We start from the raw sequence: 26,693 nt of genomic DNA, 5'->3' as shown, positions 1-26,693 counted from the left end.
AAAAAACGAGGCTTAAACTGCATGCAAATTTTCCAAGTACTATACGAAAAATACTGGGTTTTATCGGACCTCAAAGCCTGTGTGGATTGGCGGTCTTCAGAATCAAAAGCCGCTCTCGTATTCCTAAACATAATAAATTGCTCTGTAGGTGTTAGAAAGAAAAGCACACCTCTGGATTTTTCTAAGGTTGAGAAAAAGGCCTGCCTCAAAGGCTTGGATTTGCGGTGCAAATATTACTGTGAAAAGCTGAAGGGTGGTAGGCTGCTACTGCTCTTACTCCCTTCATCCTGAAATGTAAGTACTTTTAAAAATAAAACAATTCATGGTATCAGAGTTAATTGCGGAGGGGGGAAATTTTTAGAGGCTGGTTATTTCAGAGAAGGAAACTTTAATTAATGAACGTCAGGGTGTAATGTGATTGCTGCCTTGGATGTTTTATTTCTTCCCACCACCACCCCTTTGCAAAATTCGAGGTTTTATACTTCTGCCAAACTGCACATGTTTTATTATTAGACTAAAGAATTGAACAGGTATTTATAAGGCAGCACTCTACAACCCATCTAGCTACAAATAGGAAGAGAGTTGCAGCCGAAAGCACCATTTCTCAAACTTGGCAGCTTTTAAGGTGTGTGGACTTTGCTGACTCTGGAATTCTGGAAGTTGAGTCCAACATCTTAAAGTTGCCAAGTTTGAAAAACACCGGCCTGAGTAATTCCTCTGCTCTCTCTTCATTTGAGTCATGCTGGATTCTGGGGAGGGGGAAGGAGGGGGGGGGCATTCCTAGAGAGGCTGGATTGATTCCCAACATAATTGATTCCTCACCTGGTAACTTCCTGTTAGTGTAGGGCTGTTAAGTTCCAGAATTCCCCATTCGGTGGCAGGGAAATTCCAAGAGCTGCTCACCAGCTCTTCCACGTTCTGCGGTGATCTTCTTCCAAGTGTGAACAATTCTGAGACCCTCAGGATGGTGTGAAAGAGCATCCAAACGCTGCTTTTGAATCACGGCAGCCTCTCGGTAGCCTACCTGCCTTGCTTTTCATGACACCAAATCTGTGGGTAGACGTGAGTTTGTTTTTTGCTGCCAGAAGATCCTGCTTCATTACCTGCACGCATGCACTGCATCCAAAATCCTGTTTTTAATCAGGCTCTTTAAAAACACTGTCTCCTTTCTGAACAGCTAAATTCAGGGCTAATCGTAATTGTGGCCCTTCCGCGCTGATCTGGCAGGGTTTCCCATAACTCGCCGAATACAGAAACACTCGTTTGAAAATTTTTTCAGATTTTTAAGCTGCCTTCTCCCTTCCTGGCACAGACCTCCAGTGCAATTTGAGATCTTTATGGCCGCCTTAATCCGGTCATCTAGAAAATGAATATTTCCTGCATAAGAACGACGACCTTTAAATACGAACGTCTACCCTTCCTATAGGTTAGCAAGCCATCTTGCTGGCACATCTGTGTCTTGGAACTCAGGGAGACAAACATTCATCACAGGAATTGTTTTTGTCTTTCTCTCTCCAATCCTAGAGTGATTCTGGGTTGTTTTTTCTCCCTTAAAGAGACTGTAAGGAGGAGAAAATATTCATAGTCAAGTCAGTTCACCAAATCATTTCCCCCTGAGTGATGCTGAATAATAGTTATTTTTCAGCCATATTGGCCAGCAACGTTTCTTTCTGCTGGCATCATGTGCCTGCTGTATGGAGCCATAAAAATATTTATAATAGATATGTATATAGAAATACTTTCACTTTCCCCCCCCCTCCAGCTGGGGGCTAAAGAAGAGACCCACAGCTTGTCTGGCCATACAATTTTTAAAATCTTTTTTCCTCTTGCATGCAGTTTATAGCAGCTTCCTTTGTATGAAATCGGAATTTCTGCTGGTTTTAGTTTGAAGGATTTTTAACAACAAAAAAAAAACCTTTATATCCAACAAAATGATTTATTTTACCTTTCCTTTTTTTTTGCTGATTTAAGTTTAAGCAACATCGATTCAAAATGAATGGCAAAGGTGTTGTACAAAATTATTTGTTCTATAGTATACACAAAGGTGCCAAAGTACAATATAGTTAATTTAAAGAAAATAGACAGTTGTTAATGTTACTTTAGCTGTGGCTTTATTTACCTTTATTCATCATTCAGATGCTCATCTTACCTGTCTAATGTGTGCCCCATTTCTGTGTGTTTAAACATGTGTTCCTGTCTCGATTTCTCCAAAAACGCAAAACATTTGTCTTTCTGATTTTCTTCAAAATAAAATGTTTCTGGGAGGGTTTTGTGCATTGGAAAAATACCACTTTTAGTTTTAGTGACTTCATAGATATATATATATTCAAAAGAGCATCTCCTCCACCTCCCTAAATGTTTAAAACTAAAGAGTCCAGCAGCATTCAAAAATGTAATATACTTTTTTGTATAAACACATTCTTTGGAAAGAATATCTTTGCAGCGGGTGGAGGGAGGGAAGAGACAGCAGCGGGAGGGGAAAAATAATAATAATCCAGTTTCTTTTAAGAAGCCACTTCAGTAGGCTATTTAAGATTGTGCTTGTTTATTGCATAGAAGTGTTCTATTTACACAGGTCTGCAAAGAGGACATGCCCACATTAATTCCTTCAATGCAAACAAACTACCAAAACCCGAAACAATTTTCAAACGCTTCATAAGTAAAAGTGGATGGGTACAGAGAGTCTCTTTGGTAAATAATGTAAATACATGTCCTTTAAAAAGAGTGAGTCTGTTATCTAGGTATTTTGTGTCATTTAATAAATAAATAAACAGTTTTGTGTTGCTAAACTCTTCCTTGGGTCGTGTGTGGTATGGAGCGAGCTTATGTGGATGGTGCATTTCGGCCTCGCTTTTCTAGCTGAAGTTGGTCTAGATCAGGGGTAGGTCACCTTGGCTCTTTTATGACTCGTGGACTTCAACTCCCAGAATTCCTGAGTCAGCATGGAAACCTCTTCCCTTTCTCCTCAGTGTGGTTGGGTCAGGAATTCTGGGAGTTGAAGTCCACGAGTCATAAAAGAGCCAAGGTTGCCTACCCCTTGTCTAGTTCCTCCCCTTTAAAAAAAAAATCACTACAGGTAGTCCTCAACCCCCCACCACCACAATTGAGCCCCAAATTTCTGTTTGACCTTTGCAAGTGAGTTTTGCCCCATTTTACGACCTTTCGTGCCAGTTTGGTGGATCGCTGCAGTTGTTGAGTTAGTCACATGGTTGTTAAGTGAATCTAACTTCCCCGTTGGCTTTGCTTGTCAGAAGAGGCGATCACATCCTGGGAAAACGGCAACCGACATAAGCAGGAACCGGTTCTTGCCAAGCGTCTGAATTTTCGTCACGTGATCATGGGGATGCGGCAACGGTTGTGTGAAAAACGGTCCTAAGCCCTTTTTTTTTTCCCAGTGCCGTTGCAACTTCAAATGGTCACTAAATGAACCGTTGTAAATTGAGGACTGCCTGTACTGGGCTAGTTAAGTGCTTTAGCAAGTTAGCATTTTGCCTTTGACTAACGGGAGTGAATCTTTTGGCACCAACAAAAAGATGTAGGCTAGACTTGGCTGAGTTGCCATCTTAGTTTATGCAAAGCAATGCTAACTAGCAGATTGCAAACGAGCAAGTTTCTTAATTAGCATTGTCTTGCAAATGGCCCTTCCTTAATTTCATGCAGTGGGAAACTCCGTGCAACTGTTGCAAGTGCTACTACAAGGCTACTCTTGGGGAAAACGCATCCAGCTCATTTAATAAACCTTGATGCTTTGTTTTTGTTTTGTTAACTTCTGCTAAGCCAGTTGATTGGAATCATTTTTTTCTGAATTTGCTATGAAAACAAGGGCTTTGGCATAGCGCAAAGTAGATTGGTGGATTGATTCAAAGTTGGATTGGTTCAAAATAGGTTGGTGGATTGTTCCTATCTCCCAAGGTTTTTTTTGGGGGGGGCACAGATACCTTTCTAATCTGCAGTTCTCAAGTGGCAGAATTAAAAGGTGCAACCTGGCTTGTTTTTCTGGGAACATGTTTTTGTGCCGCACATACTCTGATAAGTCTATGCCTGGATTAACATGCCAAGCCGTCATTTCTTTGTTGAATACGTTGCATATTAAGGCCAGCTTGGGTGGTGTATCTACATTGTGAATCTGCAGTTAAAAGCCCTGAAGTTTTATGCTTTGTCTCAGCCTCACTTCCAGACTCTCGCTGCTGTTGAGCCCTACCATTAAGATTCCTGTTCCTCAAGATTTCAGAAGCTATTTGTATTAAGTGTGTTGTGTCAGATAAATACTTGGTAGGTCTCTTTTTGCATCGTAATTAGTTTAATTCTGATGGCATGAATCAGAGACTTGGTGGACCCAATACCCTAAGTTAAAACTACATGTTGCAATTGAAGAAGGGATGAAAATTAGGCCCTAATGGGTGGGGTGGGGGACCCAATCCAATCCTCCTCCTCTAATTCTTCTTCAGGTGGACCACAGAACATATAACTGCTTCTCTCTCCCCCTCCAGACTTCGTTCCTCAACAAGAATTCTGCCTACTTGGGAATGTAGTGTTGCGGTCCACTCCTTTGAAGGTGCCCCCTTTGGACAGGATGATCTAGAGCCAGTTGGGTCTATTGGTTGAGGCACCAGGCTAGAAAGGAGGAATCCATGAGTTCTAGACCCACTTTAGTCATGAAAGCCGGCTAGGTGATTTCAGGCCAATCACCAGGTGACCGGAAGTTCTAGTTCTGCTTTAAGCAGGAAAGCCAGCTGGGTGATTTGGGCCAATTACCAGAAGACTGAGTTCTAGTCCCGCCTTAGCTGCGAAAGCCAGCTGGGTGACTTCAGGCAAAAATACAAGGCGACTGGAAATTCTAGTCCTGCCTTAAGCAGGAAAGCCAGCTGGGTGATTTGGGCCAATTACCAGAAGACTGTGACTTCTAGTCCCGCCTTAGCCGTGAAAGCCAGCTGGGTGACTTCCGGCCAATTACCAGGTGACTGGGAATTCTAGTCCTGCCTTAAGCAGGAAAGCCAGCTGGGTGATTTGGGCCAATTACCAGGTGATTGGGAATTCTAGTCCCTCCTTAGCCCTGAAAGCCGGCTGGGTGACTTCCGGCCAATTACCAGGCGACTGGGAATTCTAGTCCTGCCTTAAGCAGGAAAGCCAGCTGGGTGATTTGGGCCAATTACCAGAAGACTGTGACTTCTAGTCCCGCCTTAGCCGTGAAAGCCAGCTGGGTGACTTCCGGCCAATTACCAGGCGACTGGGAATTCTAGTCCTGCCTTAAGCAGGAAAGCCAGCTGGGTGATTTGGGCCAATTGCCAGGTGATTGGGAATTCTAGTCCCCCCTTAGCCCTGAAAGCCGGCTGGGTGACTTTTGAAGAAAAAAAAAATCACTGTGCAGGCGTGTTACAACACAAAAAAACAACAACCTGACACCTCCAACTCCTTTATTTGCAATTATTCCAAGGTTTCACGTGCTCCGCAGCTTTCAGCTCAGCACTTTCCCCGAGCAGGTTTTAATTGTTTGGTGTGCCGTCGCCGCCCTCCCTTTCTTCTTCCAGAAACAAGCCACCGCTTTCCCCCCCCCCCTCCAACTATACCAGACGTTGCCCATGCCTAGGACGGGCCCAAGCTAAGCCCTCTCTACTACGGCTTGCTTGGCACGGCTTGGGCTGATCGCCGCATCTTTCCCCCCCCCCAAAAAAAAGAAACCGGTTTGCAAAGCCACGGACGGAGCAAAGCAGGGTTAGGTTAGGCTAACACAGCGGAGGGGAATAAAAGATTTCCAATCGTGACTGATTTTTTTAATAAGTCAGCAGGAAGCAAATATTTCAGGTTTGCAATCAGAGCAATTTAGGAGGGGTAAAAGAAAAGAAAGTGGGGGGGGGGGGAAGAGACAGCTCCCAGCCTTGCCTGCCGGCGCTTTGTGATGCAAACCCAACCGCCCCTACCGCGTCTGTTACGACAGAAAGCCCGGCCGTGAAACGCAAGGTCCGCCCAAGCCGGAGGTCGCGCTGCGATTGGTCGGCGCCGCCAGGAGGCTCCTCCCTATCCCGCCGGCCCCGCCCCTCCGGCTCCCATATGACCGGTTTCGGCAGCTGGCGAGTTGCGCGTCTTGTCTGGTTGTCTGGATCCGTTCGTGGCTGGTGCTGGTTCCCTCGCCGCTCGGCATGGACCCGCCTCGGCTCCGCTTCCGACCGCCCTTCTTCTACGGCTGCCTGCTCCTCCTGCCCCTGCTGCTCGACGGCCTGGGTGAGAGCCGAGGGGGGCGCCCCGAAGTCTTGGGGGGGCTGCCCTGGGAATGTGACAAGAGTCTGATCCCCCCCCCGAAGGTGGAGAGCGTTAGGGGAGGGGGGCTCCAATTTGGGGGTGCAAGCGGCCGAGGGTCTCTTGGAATCGGGGGAGGCGCACCCCAGAAGTAGGGGGTCCTGCTTAGGAGGGGGGGACACCTCAAAAGTGGAGCAAGGGTTGCCTGGAAAGGGGGATGATGCCCCCCCAAAAATTTGAGGGTGGAAGGAAAGAGCAAAAGAGGAGGGGGGGTCTCTTAAAAGTGGGTAGCTGAAGGTGCAAATGGCACACCATAAAGTGGGGGTACTTGAGTGATGCTCCTAAAGGGATGTTGGAAGGCACCCCAAATGTGGAGAGGGGTTGCCTGGAAGGGGGTGGTGATGGAGAATTCGGGCATGCCCCTCCCCCCCAAAAATATATGAGGGTGGAAGGAGAGAGCCAAAGAGGAGGGGGTCCCTTAAAAGCGCCGGAGGTGAAGGTGCAAACCGGAGCAGGCACACTTTAAGAGTGGGGGTACTTGAGTGATGCTCTAAAAGGGATGTTGGAAGGCACCCCAAATGTGAGAGGTGAAGAGGAGTGAGGCTTTGGGGTACATTCGTGAAAACCTGGAAAGCTTCTAAGGTGCCTCCTTCAAAACGTTGCAAAAAGATTGGATGAAGTTGCATCTGAAGTGGGAGGCAAGCAGTTGCAATTGAGCTGCTCATAATGGAGGAGTTAACAATGAATGTAGAGGAAGGTTGGAAGTAAATTAAGAAAATTACGAACTTGCAATATTCTTGGCCGCAAGATACACAGAGCTACGGTTTTCTTCTGCTGGATGGTTAGTTCCACTTCCAAGCTACGTTGCAGCCCTGGAATTTCTTGTCTCCTTGCTAAATGCCAGCCTGGTCCAAACTTGGTTAGTTTTTGGAGATTAGCCAAGAGAAGTCAGGTGCTATTACTTGAATTATTACAAGGTCGGTGAAATTATACTTACTTAGGCAGCCTTACTCAATCCAACACTGTCCGTCTATGCTGAAAAGTAAGAACAGGGGCCCAGGGAATAAAGATAAGGCTCCGTTTCTGCTGACTTCTGGCTGATATTTTTCAATTCCCCACTCGAGCTGAGACTTCTGGTGGTCCCCCACCCAAATTCAGATCCACATTCTGACTCGGTTTACCTTGCCAAGGGCAAAGGAAGACTGCCCCATAAGTTCAGCGAGTCAAACTTGATGGTTCCTCAAAGCACAACTGGGGAGAAGGCTGTGTGAGCCTTGATGAAAAAGGAAGAGGTGTATCTAGATTGGAAGAACTTCTCAGATGTTGGAGAAGAAGAAAAAGGCCAAACTGTGACTTGGATGTGGATAAAGAGAGTCATCTGCTGTATCTAGCAGAGATCATCTTCTGTGTCTTAACTTGTTGTGTAAACAGGGCTGTTGTTTATGACATCACCAACTAAAATCCTTCAGCAATTTACAATGTCTCCATAGTGTATAAACTCAGCCTTTGATTTCTAGCTTGACTCTGGATCCTGCTGCCATTTATAATCCAATTATCCACTAAAAATCCAGAGAGAATTCCCTATCCTGGATGAGTTCTCAGACAGCTTTTAAATCATTGAGGCTCCTAAAACTCATCCAAATCTTTCAAAGTTTTAAGTGTATTGGAAGCACAACTCTTCAGCCAATATTAGCCGGGTTTGTTTCTGGGACTTAACCTCCCATCAGATTTGGAGGAGACCAGATTAATGAAGGCTGAAAGCCTTGTGGGTTCGTGTATGACAGTCAGGGTGACATAATAAATGCATTGCGTAGAGGGCTTGAAAGGCACTTGGTCTAGCAATGAAGGCAACCAGGCTAGAAATGGAGATATAATTTCTAATCCACTTTAGGCACAAACCAGGTGGCCAATCTTGAGCCAGTCACTTTCTCTCAGCCCTAGGAAGGAGGCAATGGCAAACCACTTCTGAAACACCTTGCCAAGAAAACTGCAGAGACTCGTCCTGGCAATCTCTGAGGCTGGATGAGAAGACCTCCAAGGTTCTTCCAGCTGTATTCTATCTCCAAGAATCGGAGATGAACAGAAGAAAAAAGAAATGAATGGCTGATCTTTAGATATACAATAATTCGGTCCTGCTTTACATTTTAAGGACAGGAGTGTGATGCCAGTGTGATGAGTTTTGTAGTAGAATTGGAAAGAGAGGGCAAGAATTTGGTCTCTGCCTGAGTTCCTGTTCTGGCCTAGTTGTGTTCCTATTTAGACTCTGGCATCTTCAGCTGCTTCTTGAAATTTCTAGCATTTCACAGAGACTGCTCTTTCATTTTTGTCTTAAATAAGCATTAAAAAAATTGCTCTTACTGTATTTCCGTGTCAGATGGGGAAATGTAACTTGCAAGCCTTATATCGTGTTGTCCAATTTGAAAGGGAAAAAAGAACCGCATCATTAAAAGATGAGCTTAATAGAAGGGAAGGACACACAGTTGCGGAGGTTTAACTACTGTTAAACCAGCATTTAAACCTGTTTGTTAAGCAATGTGTCAGGAGTTTTCTCTGGGAAAGACAGGCCGGGACATGACTTGTGTGTTGCAATTACACACACGTCAAAAACCTACTACCATACCAGTCTATTAAGTTTAAGTATTGAGTGGTTGAAATAAAATGGGTTTGGGAAACTCCTAAAGTGTGCACGTGCCCTTAAATTTTCCATCCACCCTCCGAGAAATGTGAGAACACAAATATTTCTGTGATAGCGAATTCATCAGCAGTGCGTTTTCCTAGTTAATGAAATGTGGATGTTTTATGCATCGGTCTAGATAAAAATCAGCTTTAGACCAGAATGACGGAAAAATAATTAAGGATGTGAAATTTTCTTCCTGATGTTTTTTTCATTATCAAGTGGCTACCCTTTTTCCCAGTGTTCAGACATAATTGTGATTTAAGCACAAAGAAAAATGAATGTGGGGAGAGAGATGATCGTGACTATATTTTATTTTATTTATTTTAATTCCATTTATATGAAACTCAGCTTTTATTCTTTCTTGCAATTTGTACCTAACTCGCATAAAACCTATACTTAAATGTACAAATTCAGTTTTTCTTTCCCACCTGAAATGCCAACTCTGATCTCTGATTAAAAATATCTGAGGAATAGATGGTCTGTCTTGTAAATTTTCTTATGCTTTTTGCACAATTGTCTGAGAAGCAGAAAAGCCCCAAGACTGTTTTCCTCCATAAATTCTGAGCTGTTTGTTGAATGTAAACACTTGTATGGGGATAAATGAAAATAGAATAATTGTAACATATAAAAATGATCTGAATGAAGAACAGAACACAGTTGGAAGGGACCTTGAGAGGTTTTCTAGTCCAACCCCTGCTCAATTAGGGAACTCTACATCATTCTCTTCTTAAAAGCCTCCAGTGATAAGAGCGCCCAGAATTTCTGAAGGCAAACCCTTCCACTGGTTAATTGTTCTCAATTAAATCAATTAAATGCAGGGTGGTGGGACGTGGGCGGGGTGGGGGGTTTGTCACTAATTGTATCACTGGCTGACTGGGCAAACAATATTCCAGTTGTTTTCCAGACCTACGCAGTAGATTTGGAGGTGAAAGATGACTTCAACGTGTCTTGTCTGTTTGCGAAATGGATGGTGAAATTTTCAGTAATCTACGAAGGAACCGATGAATCTGTAAGCACACAGGATTTTTTTTTCCCCAGTATTTAAGCCAAAATGGGGGGAACCTGAAAACAGACGCATCTCAACAATCCTGTCTGAAATTTAAACTACTCAGAGGGCTGCAACGTCCTTTGCAAAAGGCCTTTGGGGGGAGGGGGAGCAGGTGCGCTGCAGCATCTGCCAGCAGTTCTTTAAAGCAGCAGTTCTTCTGGGTCTGCAGACTTAAAGGGCAGCCGTACACTTAAAGCAACAGCTGCTTTAAAGGGCTGCTGGAAAGTGCTCCCTGCATGCTTGCAAAACTGCCTTTTCGCACGTCCTTAAAAACCCACAGAGCAAGAGAAGGTTTTACTTTAAAATGCATGCCTTATTTTATTTTTTTGTAACATTAAAAGAATAACAGAGTTGGAAGACACCTTGGGGGGGGGTCTTTTAGTCCAACCCCCTGCTCAAGCAGGAGACACAATACCATTCTGGAGAAATGGCTGCCCAATCTTTTCTTAAAAACCTCCCGTGATGGAGCACCCACAGCCTCTGAAGGCAACACTGGTGGATTGTTCTCATTGTCAGGAAATTCCTCCTTAGGATTGCTTCTCTCCTTGATTAGTTTCCACCCGTTGCTTCTTGTCCTGCCTTCTGGTGCTTTGGAGAAGAGGTTGACTCCCTCTGCTTCTTTGAGGCAGCCCCTCCGAGATTGCTCAGCGTTGACCATGGATGCTTTCCTCAGCGGTTTCGTGCACCTTCTTGGCTTAAAAGAGTCCTGCTGGTTTGAAATCTTTTTCAGAAAACATCTACTTTTATGTTCCCGGAAGATGTGAGGTACATCGGAACCTCTTGTGGGAATGAAACCTCTGGCCCAGTCCTTTCCATTGAGTTTGGAGAAGAGAATTCTTGGACCGTCCGTTTTACAAAGACCAACGATGCTTATCAAGGAGTCATCACCTTTGTCTATAACACCGGCGACGAAGTGTTCTTTCCGGATGCTAAACGGAAGGGTAGGTATCGGGACTTCCCGTGGCTTCGGGTTCTGACGTTCTTCTGATCGTTCACCAACAGAAGGAGTGTTGCATTTTCCCACGTCACCTCTGGACTTCTCTGGGCGGTCACGACAGCTCGGAAACGCCGTTACGCACCATCTTAAAGAGGGGAACCATCTCAAAAGTGGGATATTAACAATGTATTTGGCATGATTTTTTAAAAAAACAAAAAAACAAAGTGGACCTCTTTCCAGATTCCCCTACTCGCTCCCCAAACAGGAAATATTAGAACATTTGAGCCAGATTTTGCTTGGTCGTTTTGTGATTAATTGTAGTTCTTACGCCACATTTTTTTTAAAAAAAAAACAGCTTTTGGAAAACAGCATCTTTTAAAATGGTTTGGCATGGTCTCTTCAGGACACCAGTCATGCTTTTAGCTGGTGTAGTTGCTAAGAGGTTGACCTGGCAGCAAAGAGCTAGATCGAGGGGAGTGGGAGGGGGTCTTCAATCTTGGCAACTTTAAGACTTGTGGATTTCACCTCCCAGAATTCCCCAGCCCCTGGAGGAAAGACAGTATCAATCTAATGATTAAACTTTTAATCTTATTCCCACAGTTGACTTTGAAACATCTACAAGGGCTTAAAAGCCCCTGTTTTGCTCTTTTAAAATGCTTCAAAATATCAAAAAGAAAAAAAAACAGTTAAAGTTTGAACTCTATCCATTCTGGGTGGCAATTTGAAACTATAAAATTCAAGTCAGCCCAACTCACATTATTTAGGCACCGTGAGTTCATATCTCGGGGCCCTGGGAAAGTGATCAAAAGTGGGAGAAACAATCTTGTTTAAAAAAAAAACAACCTGAATAATCTGGAAGCAGAGTTGAATCCTGTGAGGATAACGGCATGTCCCGTAACAGTCCCCAAAGGGGAGAATTTGGCATCTGAACGTAGTATGAAGTGCTCAGATTATGTGGGAAAGGTTTTGTCAGGAGGGAAAATAAAGGGCGCGTTTCCGCCCTCTTGAGCTGATTGCAAAAGCTGGACGTGGCAAGTGTCTCTTGCAAAACCCCACGCTTCTTACTCTTCAACTTCCAGGTTGTTTTATTTATTGCAGCGCTGCCTTGCCTCTCCCTGAGAATTTCAGTTGGCCATGCCTGATTGAGAATTTCCTCATTTAATACAAGGAGTGCTACGAAGAGGGCTGAGCTGAATTGAGCAAGAATGAGTGGGCACTTAAGTCTTCTTGATCCCCATCTTATACTAAGGGTGCCATTCTGGCTGTTTGTCTTGAGTGAGCAATAAGTGCTTTCTTCCTCCTTCGGTTGCACTTCTTTACAAGGGATCTTGACAGAAAGGAATTTCCCCTGGCTGGATTCATCTGTCACATTAATTTGGGTCTGATTAGTGCAGGGGTCTTCAAACGTGGCCCTTTTACGACTTGTGGACTTCAACTCCCAGTATTCCTCAGCCAGTGTGCCTGGCTGAGGAATTCTGGGAGTTGAAGTCCACAAGCCGTACAAGGGGCCAAGTTTGAAGACCCCCTGAATTAGTGGTTTGCAAGCCCTGGTTGCTAGCTTATTTCAAATGGGTGCCATTGTCTTTCTTGGCCTCCGATATCCTGCAAGGCACTTTAGGTTTAATATCCCAAAGGGGCAACTGAAGGGTTTTCCTTGAAAACATTTGGCTTCTCATCCAAGAAGTTTCTTCAGAAGAAACTCGCTGAAGAAGCTTCTTGGATGAGAAGCGAAACGTTTTCAAAGGAAAAAAACCAAGAAAGTCCAGTTGACTTTTGGAAAAGCACCTTCGGGACAACCATGAACTGGATGTTTGAGAATCTCGATAGACATTTAAGTTTAATATTTGCAAGCCTTAGAGCTGGTAGCCTTGAACCAAACACGTTGATTTCTTTACAGAACGAATAACCGTTGAGGCCAATTTTCCTGCCAACCCGGTTGCGCTAAATACAGCCTTTACTTGTGACACTGAAGACACGGTGCAAAGTGGCAATGTGACCCAGACGTTCCAGAGTGTGACTCTGCAAGCTTTCCTTCAAGATGGACGCTTGAGTAGCCAGAGTGAGTAAGCTCAAGAGTACTTGACGGCTTTACAAACTGGGCAGTGGCCACATTTCAAAAAGTAAACCGTTCCTGTCCTGAGAATCGAGGCTTTTAGTTGGACACTGCTGAGTAGGTGGTTCCTTCTAGCAAGAGGTGTGTTCCCTTAAAGCAGGGGTGGGGAACGAAGGCTCTTTTATATGACTTGTGGACTTCAACTCCCAGAATTCCTCAGCCAGCTATGTTGGGAGTTGAACTCCGCAAGTCATCAAGGGGCCATCGTTCCCCCAACCTCTGCCTTAAAGGCTGCATTTATGGGACTGGTATCAATGAGATAGGTTGGCCCCACCATGATCTACATCAGGGATCTTCAAACTTGGCCCTTTTGTGACTTGTGGATTTCAACTCCCAGAATTCCTCAGCCAGCATGCCTGGGTGAAGAATTCTGGGAGTTGAAGTCCACAAGTCATAAAAGGGCCCAGTTTGAAGACCCCTGGTCTACATGAAATAGTCCCTCGAGCAGAAGAAGTGAAATTGTAGCAAGGTGTTAAGAGAAGGGGGCCACCTGCCATAAGGCCTGTTTCTTCTAAGCTAGATTGTGATTTCGAGACACGTGGACGTTCCATTCATGTCACTAAAGAAATATTCAACTGCCACCTTAGAAAACCATCAGATATGGCATGGGGGGGCATCTTGTTTCTCACCCTTGGGTTGGCCATGTTGGTGGTGTTACCGTATCTTTGGCTCCTGGTGTGACGTTTTCATCATCCTTTTTTAAACGACTCGCCTGGTCTGCCAATGAAAGGATTGCAATACAATGGAACATCCACGATTTATAGCTTTCTTGAACATTTGATTTCGGTTCCCATAATCCCCAGCAGGTTTTCCAAAGTATGGGAAAGCTACAGTACGCTCAGGGCTTCCAATGGAAAAATACTGGGTTTGGTAGTATACAGGTAGGGCTCGACTTAACAATATTTGTTAAGTTACAATGGCATTGGAAAAAGTGACTTTAGACTGTTTTCCCACACGTGGCCTCTGCAGCATCCCCCTCACCACGTGATTGAAATTGGCATGTATTTTATTATAAGTATGCATGTATTTATGACGTTGACAGTGTTCCCGGGGTCACGTGATCATCTTTTGCGACTTTGACAAGCAAAGTCAAACGGAAAGCCAGATCTATTTAACAGCCGTATTGCTAACTTAACAATTGCACGCTTAACAACTGTGGTAAGGAAAGGTCATAAAACGGGTGCAAAACTCACTTAACGGCCGTCTCACCTAGGAACAGAAAGGCTTGAGCTCAATTGTGGTCGTAAGTCAAGGACTAGCTGTGCTGTGATGGGTATCAATGTAAGTGCTGTCCAGAACCAGGGCTCCTGGTTCAAATTTCTCTGGGTTTTTTTTTCTCCCCCCCCCCCCCAGAGACACTGTGTGATAATGACGTGACAGCCTCCACTGCTCCCGTGGCCAGCAAATCCATCCTCCTGGCCACCATCACGGGCACTCAGGAGTTAAACGCCACAGAGACGCCATCTTCCCCCACCATCCAGCCAGAGGAGAAACCTGCCACAGGAAGCTACACCGTCAAATCTGGCCTGGTTACCTGCATTTTAGCCAACCTGGGTTTGCAGCTGAACGTCACTCAACAGGTTTCACTTGGTTATCCCCGTGGGCACTGTGGATTCTTGTGTGTGTCAGCAGTGATGCTTAATGGCGTATACAGAAGCTGGCATTCTGTGGGCTGACTTTAACCCCAGTTTTGAGAGCTCTTAAAAGTTCCCCGTGATGGTGTGGCTGCAACTGGGTGGTAAAAATGCTGAATTTTGCTTTAGGGTTGGGGGGGGGGGTTCTCCCCTTTATGCTAAAGTTAGAGGGATGCTTCCTATGCTAGGAAGAGACTTGAGAGATGTTAAGCCAGCCCTGGATATCAGCACTGAAAGAAGGACTTAAATAATGCAAACTCAGCATTCCCGGCTGCCAGGAGAATCCTTGCTATGACCTGGCCATTAACAGAAGAGAGAGAGGTGTAAAAGCAACTAAAAATTGGATTGTCCAACCCTTTTTTCTTCCAGTTACCATACCTGCTTGGTTTAAAAGACAAGAGCAGGCCATAGCAGGAAGTGAACTTGTAAACGATTGCTAATTAATTCCCTTTGTTTTAAACCACGCCTTTACCTGTTGATTATGCTTATTGCACAGCCAATAAGCCAGAGTTGCAGTTCAGCTTAAGCATATAAAGTTATTAAACACACAAATAAAAGGGCTTGCATAGCTTTCGGGTGCCCAGCTCGCCAGCAGAGGGAGCGTAGATTCCCCAAATCTTGTCTGCAATGATGTCTGTGAATCCTTCCTTGAGACGCTAAGGCGCCTTGCTAATTAATTATGGACGCTAGAAGAATAAATTTAAATCAGTAAGCAAAGGCAGCCCTGGCTTCGAGGAACACCCTCTTTTTAGAAATGACTTCTGTATTTTTCTCAGTGCAAAAAGATCCTTTTCTTTCTCTGCTGAACTTTGGGTTAATTTTTTAAAAAGTTGTCCAGGTTGATATTTTAACAGAATCTTTATGGTGATGTGATTCGTTTCTTGGTTTTGGCACTGCACTTGGCCAGCGTGCACCTTTTTAAGTAAGGTAGGATGCGGGTTTTGGAACAGATTTTAGAGTTCCCCGGAGCACAAATATTTTTTGTGTGCCTTCCCAGCCGTGATGTGTACGGGGAGACAGAATCATCCCACTTTTATTGGTCAGCCAGGATTAGACCTGGAGATAATTTTGTGAGCTTCAAAGCTTGAAGATCTTTGTGGGTGGGGATAAAATATGCAGAAGAAACTATAAAGGGGCTGAACTGTTTCTGTTTTTCTTCAGGTTCCCACCATGATTAACTTTAATCCAAACAGCACGGTGGCTACTGGTAACTGTGGCAAGACAACCGCTGTGCTTCGGCTGAGTGACGGTAACACCAAGGTTGATTTCCTCTTCGCTGTGGTAAGTACCACCGGGGCATGTACTAACTGACACACTGACTTGATTTATGCACTGACTTGATTGATTTATTCCCCTATGCAAGTCGATTCACCCTTTCCTGATAGGACAAGAAAGCCAGGAAAGCTTTTCAGTTGTGCTGGAGGAAGCAAAGAGAGGCCCACCAGCTTTTTCCAGAATTCCTCCAGCCTTAAATGCCCCCAGGGCAGGTTCATTTTGCAATCAAAACGGGCTGTCTTTCAAAACTGGATCGCTTTCACTAAGTCATGAATTAACTGCCCGTTGCAGGATCAGATTACTTCCAGCAGATATCTTGATTGTGACTTCAGTCTGTTAGGCATTTGTTACCTCTACGTCCATGCCTGACACCAAAGCCTCATTTTTCACGTTATGGGGGTGGGTTGGGGTGGGGAGATTTATTCACTGTATTGCCCTGAAACAAACATACAGGAGATGGAACTGATTTATTTTTTTCCTGCTCCGCTGATATTTCTCAGACATTGAAAGGTTGCCATAATCTATCTGCCCTCTCCCCCCCCACCCAAATAAATAAATAAAATTGTACGGTATTTTTTTCCACCGTGGGCTTCCCCTGAAAAGTATTTCTCCATAAAAATGATTTCAATCGTATACATAACTGGGTTTCCTTTTGTGAAAACAGAGGAATTCTACAACTTCGGAAAAATTCTATCTGAAAGGAGTGGATATCACCGTAACGGAATCACCAAACGGTAAGGGAGGTTTAGGCACTCAGAGTCTAGTACGCGTACGGTTCATTGAGTGACAGTTCAAAGTTACGTTGGCATTGAAAAAAGCGATCTGTGATCGTTTTTCACACTTAACTGCCATTGTAGCATCTCCATGGTCATGGATCAAAATTCAGACGTTTGGCAACCGACTCGTATTTATGACGGTCGGAGTGTGTCCTGGGGGGGGTGTCATGTGATCCCCTTTGGCGACCGTCTGACAAGCAAAGTCAGAAGCCAGAATCACTTAACAAGCGTGTTACTAACCTAACTGCTGCAGTGATTCTCTTAACCACCGTGGCAAGAAATGTCATAAAATGGGGCAAAACTCATTTAACAACTGTCTCGCTTCACCACAGAAATGTTGGGCTTAGTTGCCATAAGTTCGAGGACTACCTGTAGACTGTGTTTTGAACAAGAGATTTCTTGCAGCCCCACCTCGTACATGAAAAGGAGCTGACTTTTAAAAGTTTGCACTTCTCACCGAAAAACAAAAAACAAAACAATTGCAATAAATCCTCCAGAGCAGAATGATGCAAACTCAAGTCAGGCTCTTTAAAAGGATATTGTAAACTGTCTTTGCTCATCCAGCTCCTTGGGACAATGAGTCATCAGAAAAAGCCGGAAACCAAGAATAGGTTGGTTAGAGAAAGCTAGACTTCACCTGAAATGGTTTGCAAAGACAATTTTTAAAAAAGGCTTTTCTTTCGTTTTCAATGCTTCCTTTGACTTCTTAGAGACCTGTTTGGTGCTTTCCTTTTGATAAACAATGGTGCAAACAAAATGCAAATCGGTTGGTTACTTGAATGTTATCAAACATCGCCCCTGGCCATGAACAGTTTGTTGAGCAACTCATTCAACAATTAAAAAGAAGAAAATGTTAAGAGATGTTTATTGAACAAAAACAACTCCTTATAATTACGACCCTGTTATCTGTAAATCTTTTTCCTTGACTCTTTCTGTTTTTTTTTTATGGTGGCCAGCCAGAAATGTGTAATCTCCCTCGTACAAAACAGGTGTATTGTAAAATATAGTTTCTGCTATTGTATAAAGAGCACAGGTGGTTAAATTAGATATATAAAGAGCCACTTTGATCTAGTGGTTAAGGTACCAAGCTAGAAAGCCAGAGACTGTGAGTTCTAGTCCTAACTTAAACATGAAAGCCAGATGGATGACTTTGGGCTAGTCACCAGGAGACGGTGAGTTCTAGTCTCACCTTAGGCATGAAAGCCAACTGGGTGACTTTGGGCAAATCACCAGGAGAGTGAGTTCTAGTTCTGACTTAACCATGAAATCCAGATGGATGACTTTGGGCCAATCACCAGGAGATAGTGAGTTCTAGTCCCGGTTTAACCATGAAAGCCAGCTGGGTGACTTTGGGCCAGTCACCAGGAGACGGTGAGTTCTAGTCTCACCTTAGGCATGAAAGCCGGCTGGGTGACTTCGGGCCAGTTCTTCTCTCACAGCCCAACCCGCCTCACAGGGTGGTTGTTGTGGGGAAAACAGGAGGAAGGAGTATTTGCTATGTTTGTTGCCTTTTAATTGTTTATTTTAAAAAATGGGATATAAATTTTAAAATAAATTAAAAAAAAATAACATTATTGCCATCCAAGCTCACCTACCATCTTGTTCCTCTTCAGGGACCTTTTCGGCCTCCAATCACACCCTGAATAACTGGGAAACCACCCTGGGGAATGCCTACCTGTGCCGAAAAGAAGAATCCATCCTGGTGACCCCTGGCTATAAAATGAACATCTTCGATTTAAAGATCCAGCCATTTGAAGTTGAAGAAGGGCAATTTTCAGCAGGTAAGAGAGAAAAGCCAAGGAGATTTTAGGACGCTTTCATTTAAAGATGCAAACTTAACTCCTCGGAGACATTCCATTAATTGTGGAAACAGGAAACAGTCCTCAGCTTACAACAGTTCATTTGGTGGCCGTTCAGAGTTACAACGTTCTGATGGGGAGGTTGCATCAGGACAGAGTCATTGGGATGGGAACTGCGGGTGGGAGAGGGAGCTTGCCTGGGTTGGATCAGGGTCGGTGCTGTCTCTGGTTGGCTGTGCGGTTCACTGAAGCCTGGCACTCCACAAGCAACGCCATCAAAAGACACACTGACCTACAATCAGCCTACGAATCCCTCAGAATCCAGATCAGCCACACAGCCAACCAGAGATGGCATCGACCCTGAACTATCCCGCGCAATCCCCCACTCTCTCCAACCGTTCACCTCCCAATGATGGAACCTCCCCATCACAAGACTCACTGATGATTCACACCTGACCCATCACACTCGACACACCCACACCTGAAGCCCTTAGAAACAAGACTGACATGCCCTAAATCATGGGTGTCTAACTGGCGGCCCGCGGGCCGATGCGTCACGTGCAGGCCACGCCCACCCCGGCTCCGCAAAGGCAAATAAAATCGTGATACGTCACGTGACGTGATCGGGTTTGACACCCATGCCCTAAACTCCGCTGAAGATGTTACCTAGCCTGGTAACGAAACATTCAGAAAGCAACCCACAATCTCAGAGAACGAAAACCTCCATCCTCATCACTAAGGGCAGTTGTAACTTCAAGTCGTCGCTAAATGAATGGTTGTAAATTGAGGACTATTGTTCTGTCCCAGCCTACGTGAGTCCTTGTTATGCTCACAAGGAGAAACCCCTCTTCCAAGAAACAGGCAGGAACCGCAAGAAAAAAACAACCCCTTTTATTCTCACAGAGCTGAGTCAATGTCCAAGGCAAATAAACACAGTCCGCAGAAACTCGATCCTCAACACAAATGGTTGCCTTTGGCAACCAGCACCTCCCACACCTTCCCTTTTATAGTGCAGCCAAGGCGTGGCTTCCTAATGCCTTCTCCTTTGCCTTTGGAGCCGCCCCATTGCTTTCCTCTGACCTACTCGCTTCTCTTGCCTGCACATTCGTGCATCCTGGATTTGTCCCAACTGTGCTTCATCACTGTCCCGCTCAGACTCCTAGCACAGCTGTGTCTCAGCCTGAGCGTGAGTAGAGGGGCCATTCTCCTCGTCCGACTGTAAGCCTTGGAGCTCCTCAGAGCCTTCCTCTGACTCTAATGTCACTCCAGGCCCCTCCTCTTCCTCATCTGATTCCTCAGACTCAACTGCCGGATCCACTGGCTGGCAAGGAATCATAACAGCTATCTCTAATCCCTGAATTGCATGAGCCAGAATAGTCATAGTTAGAGAACTGATAAAGATCTAATGATAACAATAAGAGCTTATGCTGACAAGCGCTTTGATATATATTGAAAAAGGAGTGGATTTCATAAAGGGGAGAGAAACCGATAGATCTCCTAGGAACTGTAGCCAGTTCCTTTAAAAATCAAGCTTTCTGCTATGAAAATACTTGATCAATTTGCAAAGAGCTCTCAAGCTGATAAGTACACTTATTTCCCACTTCTTAAAACATGGTTGAATATCTTAAAAAAACACTTAAGAACTTCAGACTCTTGGGCCTCTTAATCTTGAAACAAATTTATCTTAAGATAAATATACTTGTAAAGGCTATAAAAGTAGCTTTGTTTGGAATCAAGTTTATTCTGTGTGTCTCATAATCATCTTTTTTTTTTGGAGCCAAAACCTTTCAGATGATGAACAGGACTGAGAGAAGATTGGTCTGAACCGTGGATTGGCCTCTTAATCTAAATTTTTGACCATTTTTTCCCATCACTCATTTAATCCAACAAATGTTCAGGGTTTTATACGTACGTGTGTGTGTGTGTGTGTGTACACACACATATACATACACATACATACATACATATAATGAAAGTTGCATCACTTTTAAGCATCTATGGAAATTTTTAATCTAAAAGCTGGTAAGTTGGCCTGCAAGAAAGACAGGATATTCCCAAGATGCTTTGCAGAAACAACCCCTAACTTAGAAAATGATGTCAGGTTTCACAAGGTTCTTGATGTTCTTATAATAAGAGTTTATAAAAACTCTAGCTGGAATGCCAACATCTTAGGGGAGAAACCACGATATTAAAAGAGAGGTTAATGAAGAATTCTCGGGGAATTTTAACCATTTTGGGATTCTGGCCAAATTTATTTCAATCCTTGACAAAAAGGCCATCTTGGCCTCTTGCAATTGATCAGCTGTTCTTTTTTTCTCAATTTTCATGGAAAAATGTTACAAAGGCGTCTCTTAAGCTGGATTCTTTTAATTTGGGATTGTAATGCCTGCAACAAAGCCCTGCTCGCTTTTGATTTTTATTTTTTTAAATTCCTTCTTTCTCATCTACAGCACGCGAATGTTTGCTGGATGATGACACTGTTCTCATCCCAATTGTAGTTGGAGCTGCCCTTGCAGGCTTGGTTGTTATAATAGTGACCACTTACTTAATTGGCCGCAGGAAAACGTACGCCGGCTATCAAAGCCTGTAGGGCTGGTGTGACTGTTCTTCAATCTTGGTGGGGATTAAAAAAGCCCGTTTCCCACACATGGAAGCCAACTGCGTAAAACTTGTGAGACTCTATTTAAAAACCTGGGGCGCTCCTTCTTCACTCCAGTGAAACACAGCCAACAATTGAACTCATCTAAGTGCGATAAGGACTTTGCAAACTGCGTCGGAGAGCTAGGAATGGCAAAAGTCAGCTCTGAAATGAAACTTTAGATTGGAATATTGTTATGTAGAGATGTTAAGTCAATAAGTAATTCTTGAGGAGAGGGGTTGGTTTTACTCAGACTCAGTTTAGGGTGTTGAAGCCACAGGAGTACAAATCAAGGCCTTTGCTACGGCTGTGTTGTGTACAGACCGATGGTTAGCCTGGCTGCCATAACAACTGTAACCTGGGAATCTAGGCCTGTCTATGGTACAAAGTTGTTTTCTTTCAGTTTATGAGGCCGAACAAATCTGTTTGGGTTAACTACTTCAGCCTGAGTAAGCTTGATTAATTCATTCTTTTCTCTCTCTCTCTCTCAACAATTTGGTAGCAGTTACTAATTCTGAAACTCGTCTTGGCTCTTTGAGACCTTAAAATAACCCAACAGCAACATTTTCAAATATTGGAGGCATTGGTCTTTTGTCTAGGAGGCGAAAAGAATTGCCTTCTTTTTAAACAACAACAACAACCAAAAAAAAATAGAATGAGAACGTTGTTGTTTTAAGTGTCCTTAGTTTATGCTGAAGGATATAAATTCCTCTCTAGCTGAAGGTCTTACTGATACGAGCTTGGGTGCAAATAGAAGAAAGGCATTGTTAAAAGTCCAGTTTGCACTTTTGTATTTGCAGCCACGTGTAAATGGTGCTGAGGATCTTAGTCTCAGAAAGTTGCTCCTTGAAGTGCCTGTAAAATTTTAGCACATAAATCCGCATTGTAAGCCAACAACATGCAAAGGGCTACTGTTTAGATTTTTCTTTTTTTCTGATAATGAAAAGACCATGAAAAATTCGTAAGCCAATATCATAGGGACAGGGCTTCTAAGCCACTTTCAGAACTGGAACGTAAGGTACTTTTTGTGTACTAAAACCCCCTAGTTTACAAACAGTTGTAAGCAGTAGCCCTGTAATAAAAAGGAAGAGGATAAAATTATCTTACTCTTCATTTAATATCTTGCTTTCTTCCTCAGTGTGCAACCGTGATTAAGATTGTACCTAAATCGTACTTGCACTATTATCTTTGGATTTGGGCATGTGTATTAACAGGGATTAGTACATTTGTCAAGTCGTTGTTTATATGCCGCTGTGGATATTTACACAGACTGAACCCAGGGTGCACTTTCACTTGAAAATGTATCAATGCCTCTGTTGGATTTGCACACACACACACACACACACACCCAGCTCTTCTACTAAAAGTCTGAACAATGGAGTAACTTGGCCTGTGTCAATTCTGCTAAATGTCTGCTTTTAACTGTTAAAGCAACTATGGTCTTTACTATGTTTGTACTTCTATGTAGGAATTTGACTGTTTGCACGTAGTTCTTTAATAAAAACTCTTCTGTTCATGAGGAAATTTGGTGATGCTTAATTGAAAGCTTTTCTCCAAAAAAGTAGTCTTTTCAGACAATTTGCCCTTGAATCTAAGGCAACTCCCAGTCAAAAATTTTTTATTATTATTGATTATCTGTTGTCTATCTGTCATGAGCCGCAGTTTGGCTAAGGCATCTTTTAATGAAGTATGCATCTTAAAGAATTCTGGGAGTTGAAGTCCACACACCTGAAAGAATTCTGGAAGTTGAAATTCACATATCAAAGCATTCTGGGAGTTGAAGTCCACATATCAAAGCATTCTGGGAGTTGAAGTCCACAAAAATAAAGAATTCTGGGAGCTGAAGTCCATACATTTTAAAGAATTCTGGGAGCTGAAGTCTGCACATCTGAAAATTTTCCCTGGTTGAGACACACCTGTATAGGGAGTCAATTGAACCCTCTTCCTTTTTGTTACATTCCTAACAAATCACACACAAAACCAAGCATTACACCTCCCCAGGAACATCTGGAGCAATATTGGACAATAGAGTTGGCCTTTCCTTACTTAATCTTGACAACAGCAGTTCCCAACGTGGACATCCTCCAAATCGTGGTTCTTGAGGTCCCAGAATTCCAATCAGAAGTCATATTGGCTGGGAGTTGAATTTCATATCTTTGGAGGGCATCTAGTTACCTTACGTGCTCCATCAGCTTGGACTTTTGATGAGCTTACTAGGCCTACAAAAAGCTGTCTTGTACAAAATGTCTGGGGGCTTTGCAAATGGGGAAGTCTGTTTTGCTTTATTGTTTATGTTGGGAAAGCAGTATTGGTGAGCTGCCTTTGACATCCCAGTTGGGTCAAAGACCAGAATGAGGCTCTCCTTCAGGAGGTCATCTCCCCTGCTTAACTCTGTTTATCACCTTTCTCCATCCAGCTGAAGATTGCATCCCAGCGGTCAACAACTTCTTTGTGCCACTCCTGATGGCAGCAGCCTTGTTAGGCCTAGTTTGGCTGGTGCTCATGGCGTATTGTACTAAAATTCGGCATCGTGCTGGCTATAGACAGATCTAGACCCCGAGAAACGATGCAGGGTGAAGTCTTCCATTTTCAAACCGATCAGGAGGAAGGATTTGTGTTCTTTCTCGCACACGTTTGTTCCTTTAAACATTGCACAAAATGGCTACTCTGCTGACAGAAGGATGTTGGGGTTAATGGTTGTTGAATGGTGGCTTATTAAGATAAGCTGGAAGAGATTTCTTCTGAATTTGGATTTACACCAATAGAAGCCTATTCTCTTTCTCAGAAAGGACCTGCTCATTTTCAGAGGATTTAAATGTGACCAGTGCTGGAATCTTAACATGTTTGTAGCATCATTTTGTCAGGCTTCTAAAGGAAAGAAGACTTACACTACAGCCTCAAGAAAAGAAATGCAGGGCGCATTCTTCTCCTGAAAGACTTTCCATTCTCTCCCGATGCTTTGGCCCCTTATGAAAAAGCGTGTTGTTCTTGAAATGGGGAGTTTTGCAAAATGCTGTTGATGTGGCTTTCTCTCTAACTAAAGCGTTTTTGAAGGTGTCGAAATAATACTTGTATCCCGCATTTGTTTTCTCTGCTTCGGTTAACCGTCTTGCGCAGAAGCCAACCAGAATTGCAAACCCGTGCAAAAGTTGACCGTCTTGCTATGTGTGGGGTGGGGAGGGATGTTGATGGCTGGAATCGGAAAGCGTTCCTCACCGAGATCTTGACTCGATTCGTGGCTTGCTCGGTTTAGACTTTGCGTGAAATGTCTGTCACATTTTTTTTTTTGAACTGGCGGCTGGATTCACAAGTGCTCAGCCACCCTTTGTCGAAAAGGCCACATTTGGCTGGGCTCCCAGGATAACCAAAAAGCCCACCCACAACCTGGTTAGGCAGCCATAGAGATCAGGCCGGGTGACTGATTAGCTATTTGAGACACAGAGAAGTCATTACCTACCTATCTTCCCCGATATCGGCTACAGGGAACTGCAAATTAGGAATTATGCAGGTTAAGAGGGGCTTCCCCAATTAGATCTCATTAGAGTTGCTGTGACGTAAATATATTTCTTATATGATTACCATTATGCTTCGTCTCAAAGTCTGCAGATGTTTGGGCTGGATTTGGCCTTTTTTAATCTACCTCTTGTCCTTCCCAAAGACCGGGGATAGACAGAAGTAGTTTGATGATGTTAAAAGTATTGTTGCAGGATTTAAGCTTGTCCAAGTAAAGCTGCCTTTTTCAATGGACTGAAAGTGATGAGGATAATTTTGTCCTCAATGTCAGCTTTGCCTATTCTTGAAACTGAAACTCTGCACTGCTTAGGCTTTTTTATTGTGTCCCAAATAGAAATAGCAGGTAGATTTATATACCGCTTCACAGTGCTTTACAGCCTTCTCTAAGCGGTTTACAGAGTCAGCACGTGCCCCCCCCCAACAATCGGGTTTCTCATTTGATGGGACTCAGAAGGATGGAAGGCTGAGTCAACTTTTAGCTGGTCAGGATCGAACTGCCGGCTGTCGGCAGAGTTAGCCCGCAACACCGCATTCTAACCACGGAACCACCAGGGCTCTTCAAATGCACACGGTGAACAATAGCGGGGCAGAAAAAAACCTACCGTAGGCAGTCTAAAAAGTGAGAGCCAGGAAGAAGCTGGCAAGGTGGAGAGAGAGAATGGGTTTAAGATTTTACACGCGTCTGTTTAAAGCTCGGCTGTGGCTTGGAAGGAGAATCGAAAGAAACTGGAGATCTCGTTTTCCATTGGTTAAAGCGATCCTTTTGCGTGGCATCCTGGCAGCTGATGCCGAATCTCCCATTTCTCTCCACTTCTGTAAAAGAACCCCACCCCCCGCAAAAAAAAAACCCCTGCCCTTCTGCAGATGCTCGTTCTCTTTGAGGTTGGCCAAGGGGCCTGCGTCCATTCCTAAGAACAATTTGATCCTGTGTACCGCTGGACCCTAAGCTGCCTGGAGCATCTGGTAGGTATTCATTTGAGAAACTCCGTAAACCAGTTAGAGCCAAGTGGTTAAGACCAGCCCACCAGCCCCTACGCAACGTAAAGAATAGCTTTGCCTTTATTTGTGCTTCTGCTCATTTATCTTCCGTTACTCACTTTGGTCGCTAACTAACCTTCTGCCTCTTGTTTTGTTTTTTTGTTTTTCCCCTCTTTATCTCTGCAGCTGAAGAATGTAAAAGCTCTGATATCCTCTTTTTCATCCCTGTTGTGGTGGGTGTGGTGACTGGCGTCTTGGTTATTGTTGGCTTTGTGATGTTCATGGTTTCCAAACGCAAGCACCAAGTTGACTATCACCCTGTGTAAACGTCCCTTCCCTTTTTCCCTTCCCTTCCCCAGCCCATTTTCTTCCCTTATTTCCCCCTTTGCATTTATGTGATCCTTGGATGTTGTTGTTATTGGGTTTTTTTTTTGAAAATTAAAAGAAAAAAGAAAAGCACCCCTGTCCGTGTTGCTTGAGAGTATTTTGGACTTGTCTTTAGGCTGTGGGATGAGCTACACAGGGCACGTCGCATACGAAGAAAGGCTGCGGGACTTGGGTTTGGCTAAAGAGAAGAAGAAATAGGGGAGACATGATAGCAGCGTTCCAGTATCTGAGGGGCTGCCCCAAGGCAGAGGGGGCCAGGTTGTTCCCCAGAGCACCAGAGGGAAGGGCGAGAAACAACGGATGGAAACTGAACAAGGAGAGAAGCAACCTGGAATTCAGCAGAAACTTCCTGACAGTGAGGACAATCAACCAGTGGAACAGCTTGCCACCAGAAATCGTGGGCGCTCCATCACTGGAGGTTTTTAAGAAGAGATTAGACAGTCACCTGTCTGATATGGTATAGGTTCTCCTGCTTGAGCAGGGGGCTGGACTAGAAGACCTCCAAGGTCCCTTCCAGCTTCTATTCTATTCTATTCTACTCTACTCTACTCTACTCTACTCTACTCTACTCTACTCTACTCTACTCTACTCTATTCTATTCTCCTGTTCTATATTCTATTCTATTCCATTATTCTATTCTGTTCTATTCTATTCTATTCTATTCTATTCTGTTCTATTCTATTC

The 26,693-nt window shown here is 43.9% G+C and overlaps 1 protein-coding gene across 4 annotated transcripts; it reads left to right on the top strand.

The window, feature by feature from the left end:
* Window positions 1-6,036: 6,036 nt before the first annotated feature.
* LAMP2 (lysosomal associated membrane protein 2) lies at window positions 6,037-26,081 on the top strand. 4 transcript variants are annotated; one of them, XR_014027577.1, is made up of 10 exons: window positions 6,037-6,219; window positions 9,805-9,920; window positions 10,690-10,900; window positions 12,794-12,955; window positions 14,363-14,589; window positions 15,805-15,924; window positions 16,583-16,652; window positions 18,308-18,475; window positions 23,548-24,721; window positions 25,107-26,081. XR_014027577.1 is itself a non-coding variant. In XM_081336522.1 (9 exons), exons 1-9 carry the CDS (start codon window positions 6,138-6,140, stop codon window positions 23,682-23,684), a joined length of 1,293 nt encoding a protein of 430 aa, XP_081192648.1. In that variant the 5' UTR covers window positions 6,037-6,137; the 3' UTR covers window positions 23,685-26,081. The 4 variants fall into 4 exon arrangements, 3 of the variants coding, with proteins under 3 accessions (XP_081192648.1, XP_081192649.1, XP_081192647.1); XM_081336522.1 differs by having other exon boundaries at window positions 23,548-26,081; XM_081336523.1 differs by lacking the exons at window positions 23,548-24,721; window positions 25,107-26,081 and adding an exon at window positions 21,634-23,539.
* The last annotated feature ends 612 nt before the right edge of the window (window positions 26,082-26,693 follow it).

Source organism: Vipera berus (assembly GCF_964194415.1).
Source record: "Vipera berus genome assembly, chromosome: 11".
Lineage (NCBI taxonomy): Eukaryota > Metazoa > Chordata > Lepidosauria > Squamata > Viperidae > Vipera > Vipera berus.
This window is presented reverse-complemented; position numbering and strand designations above follow the sequence as displayed.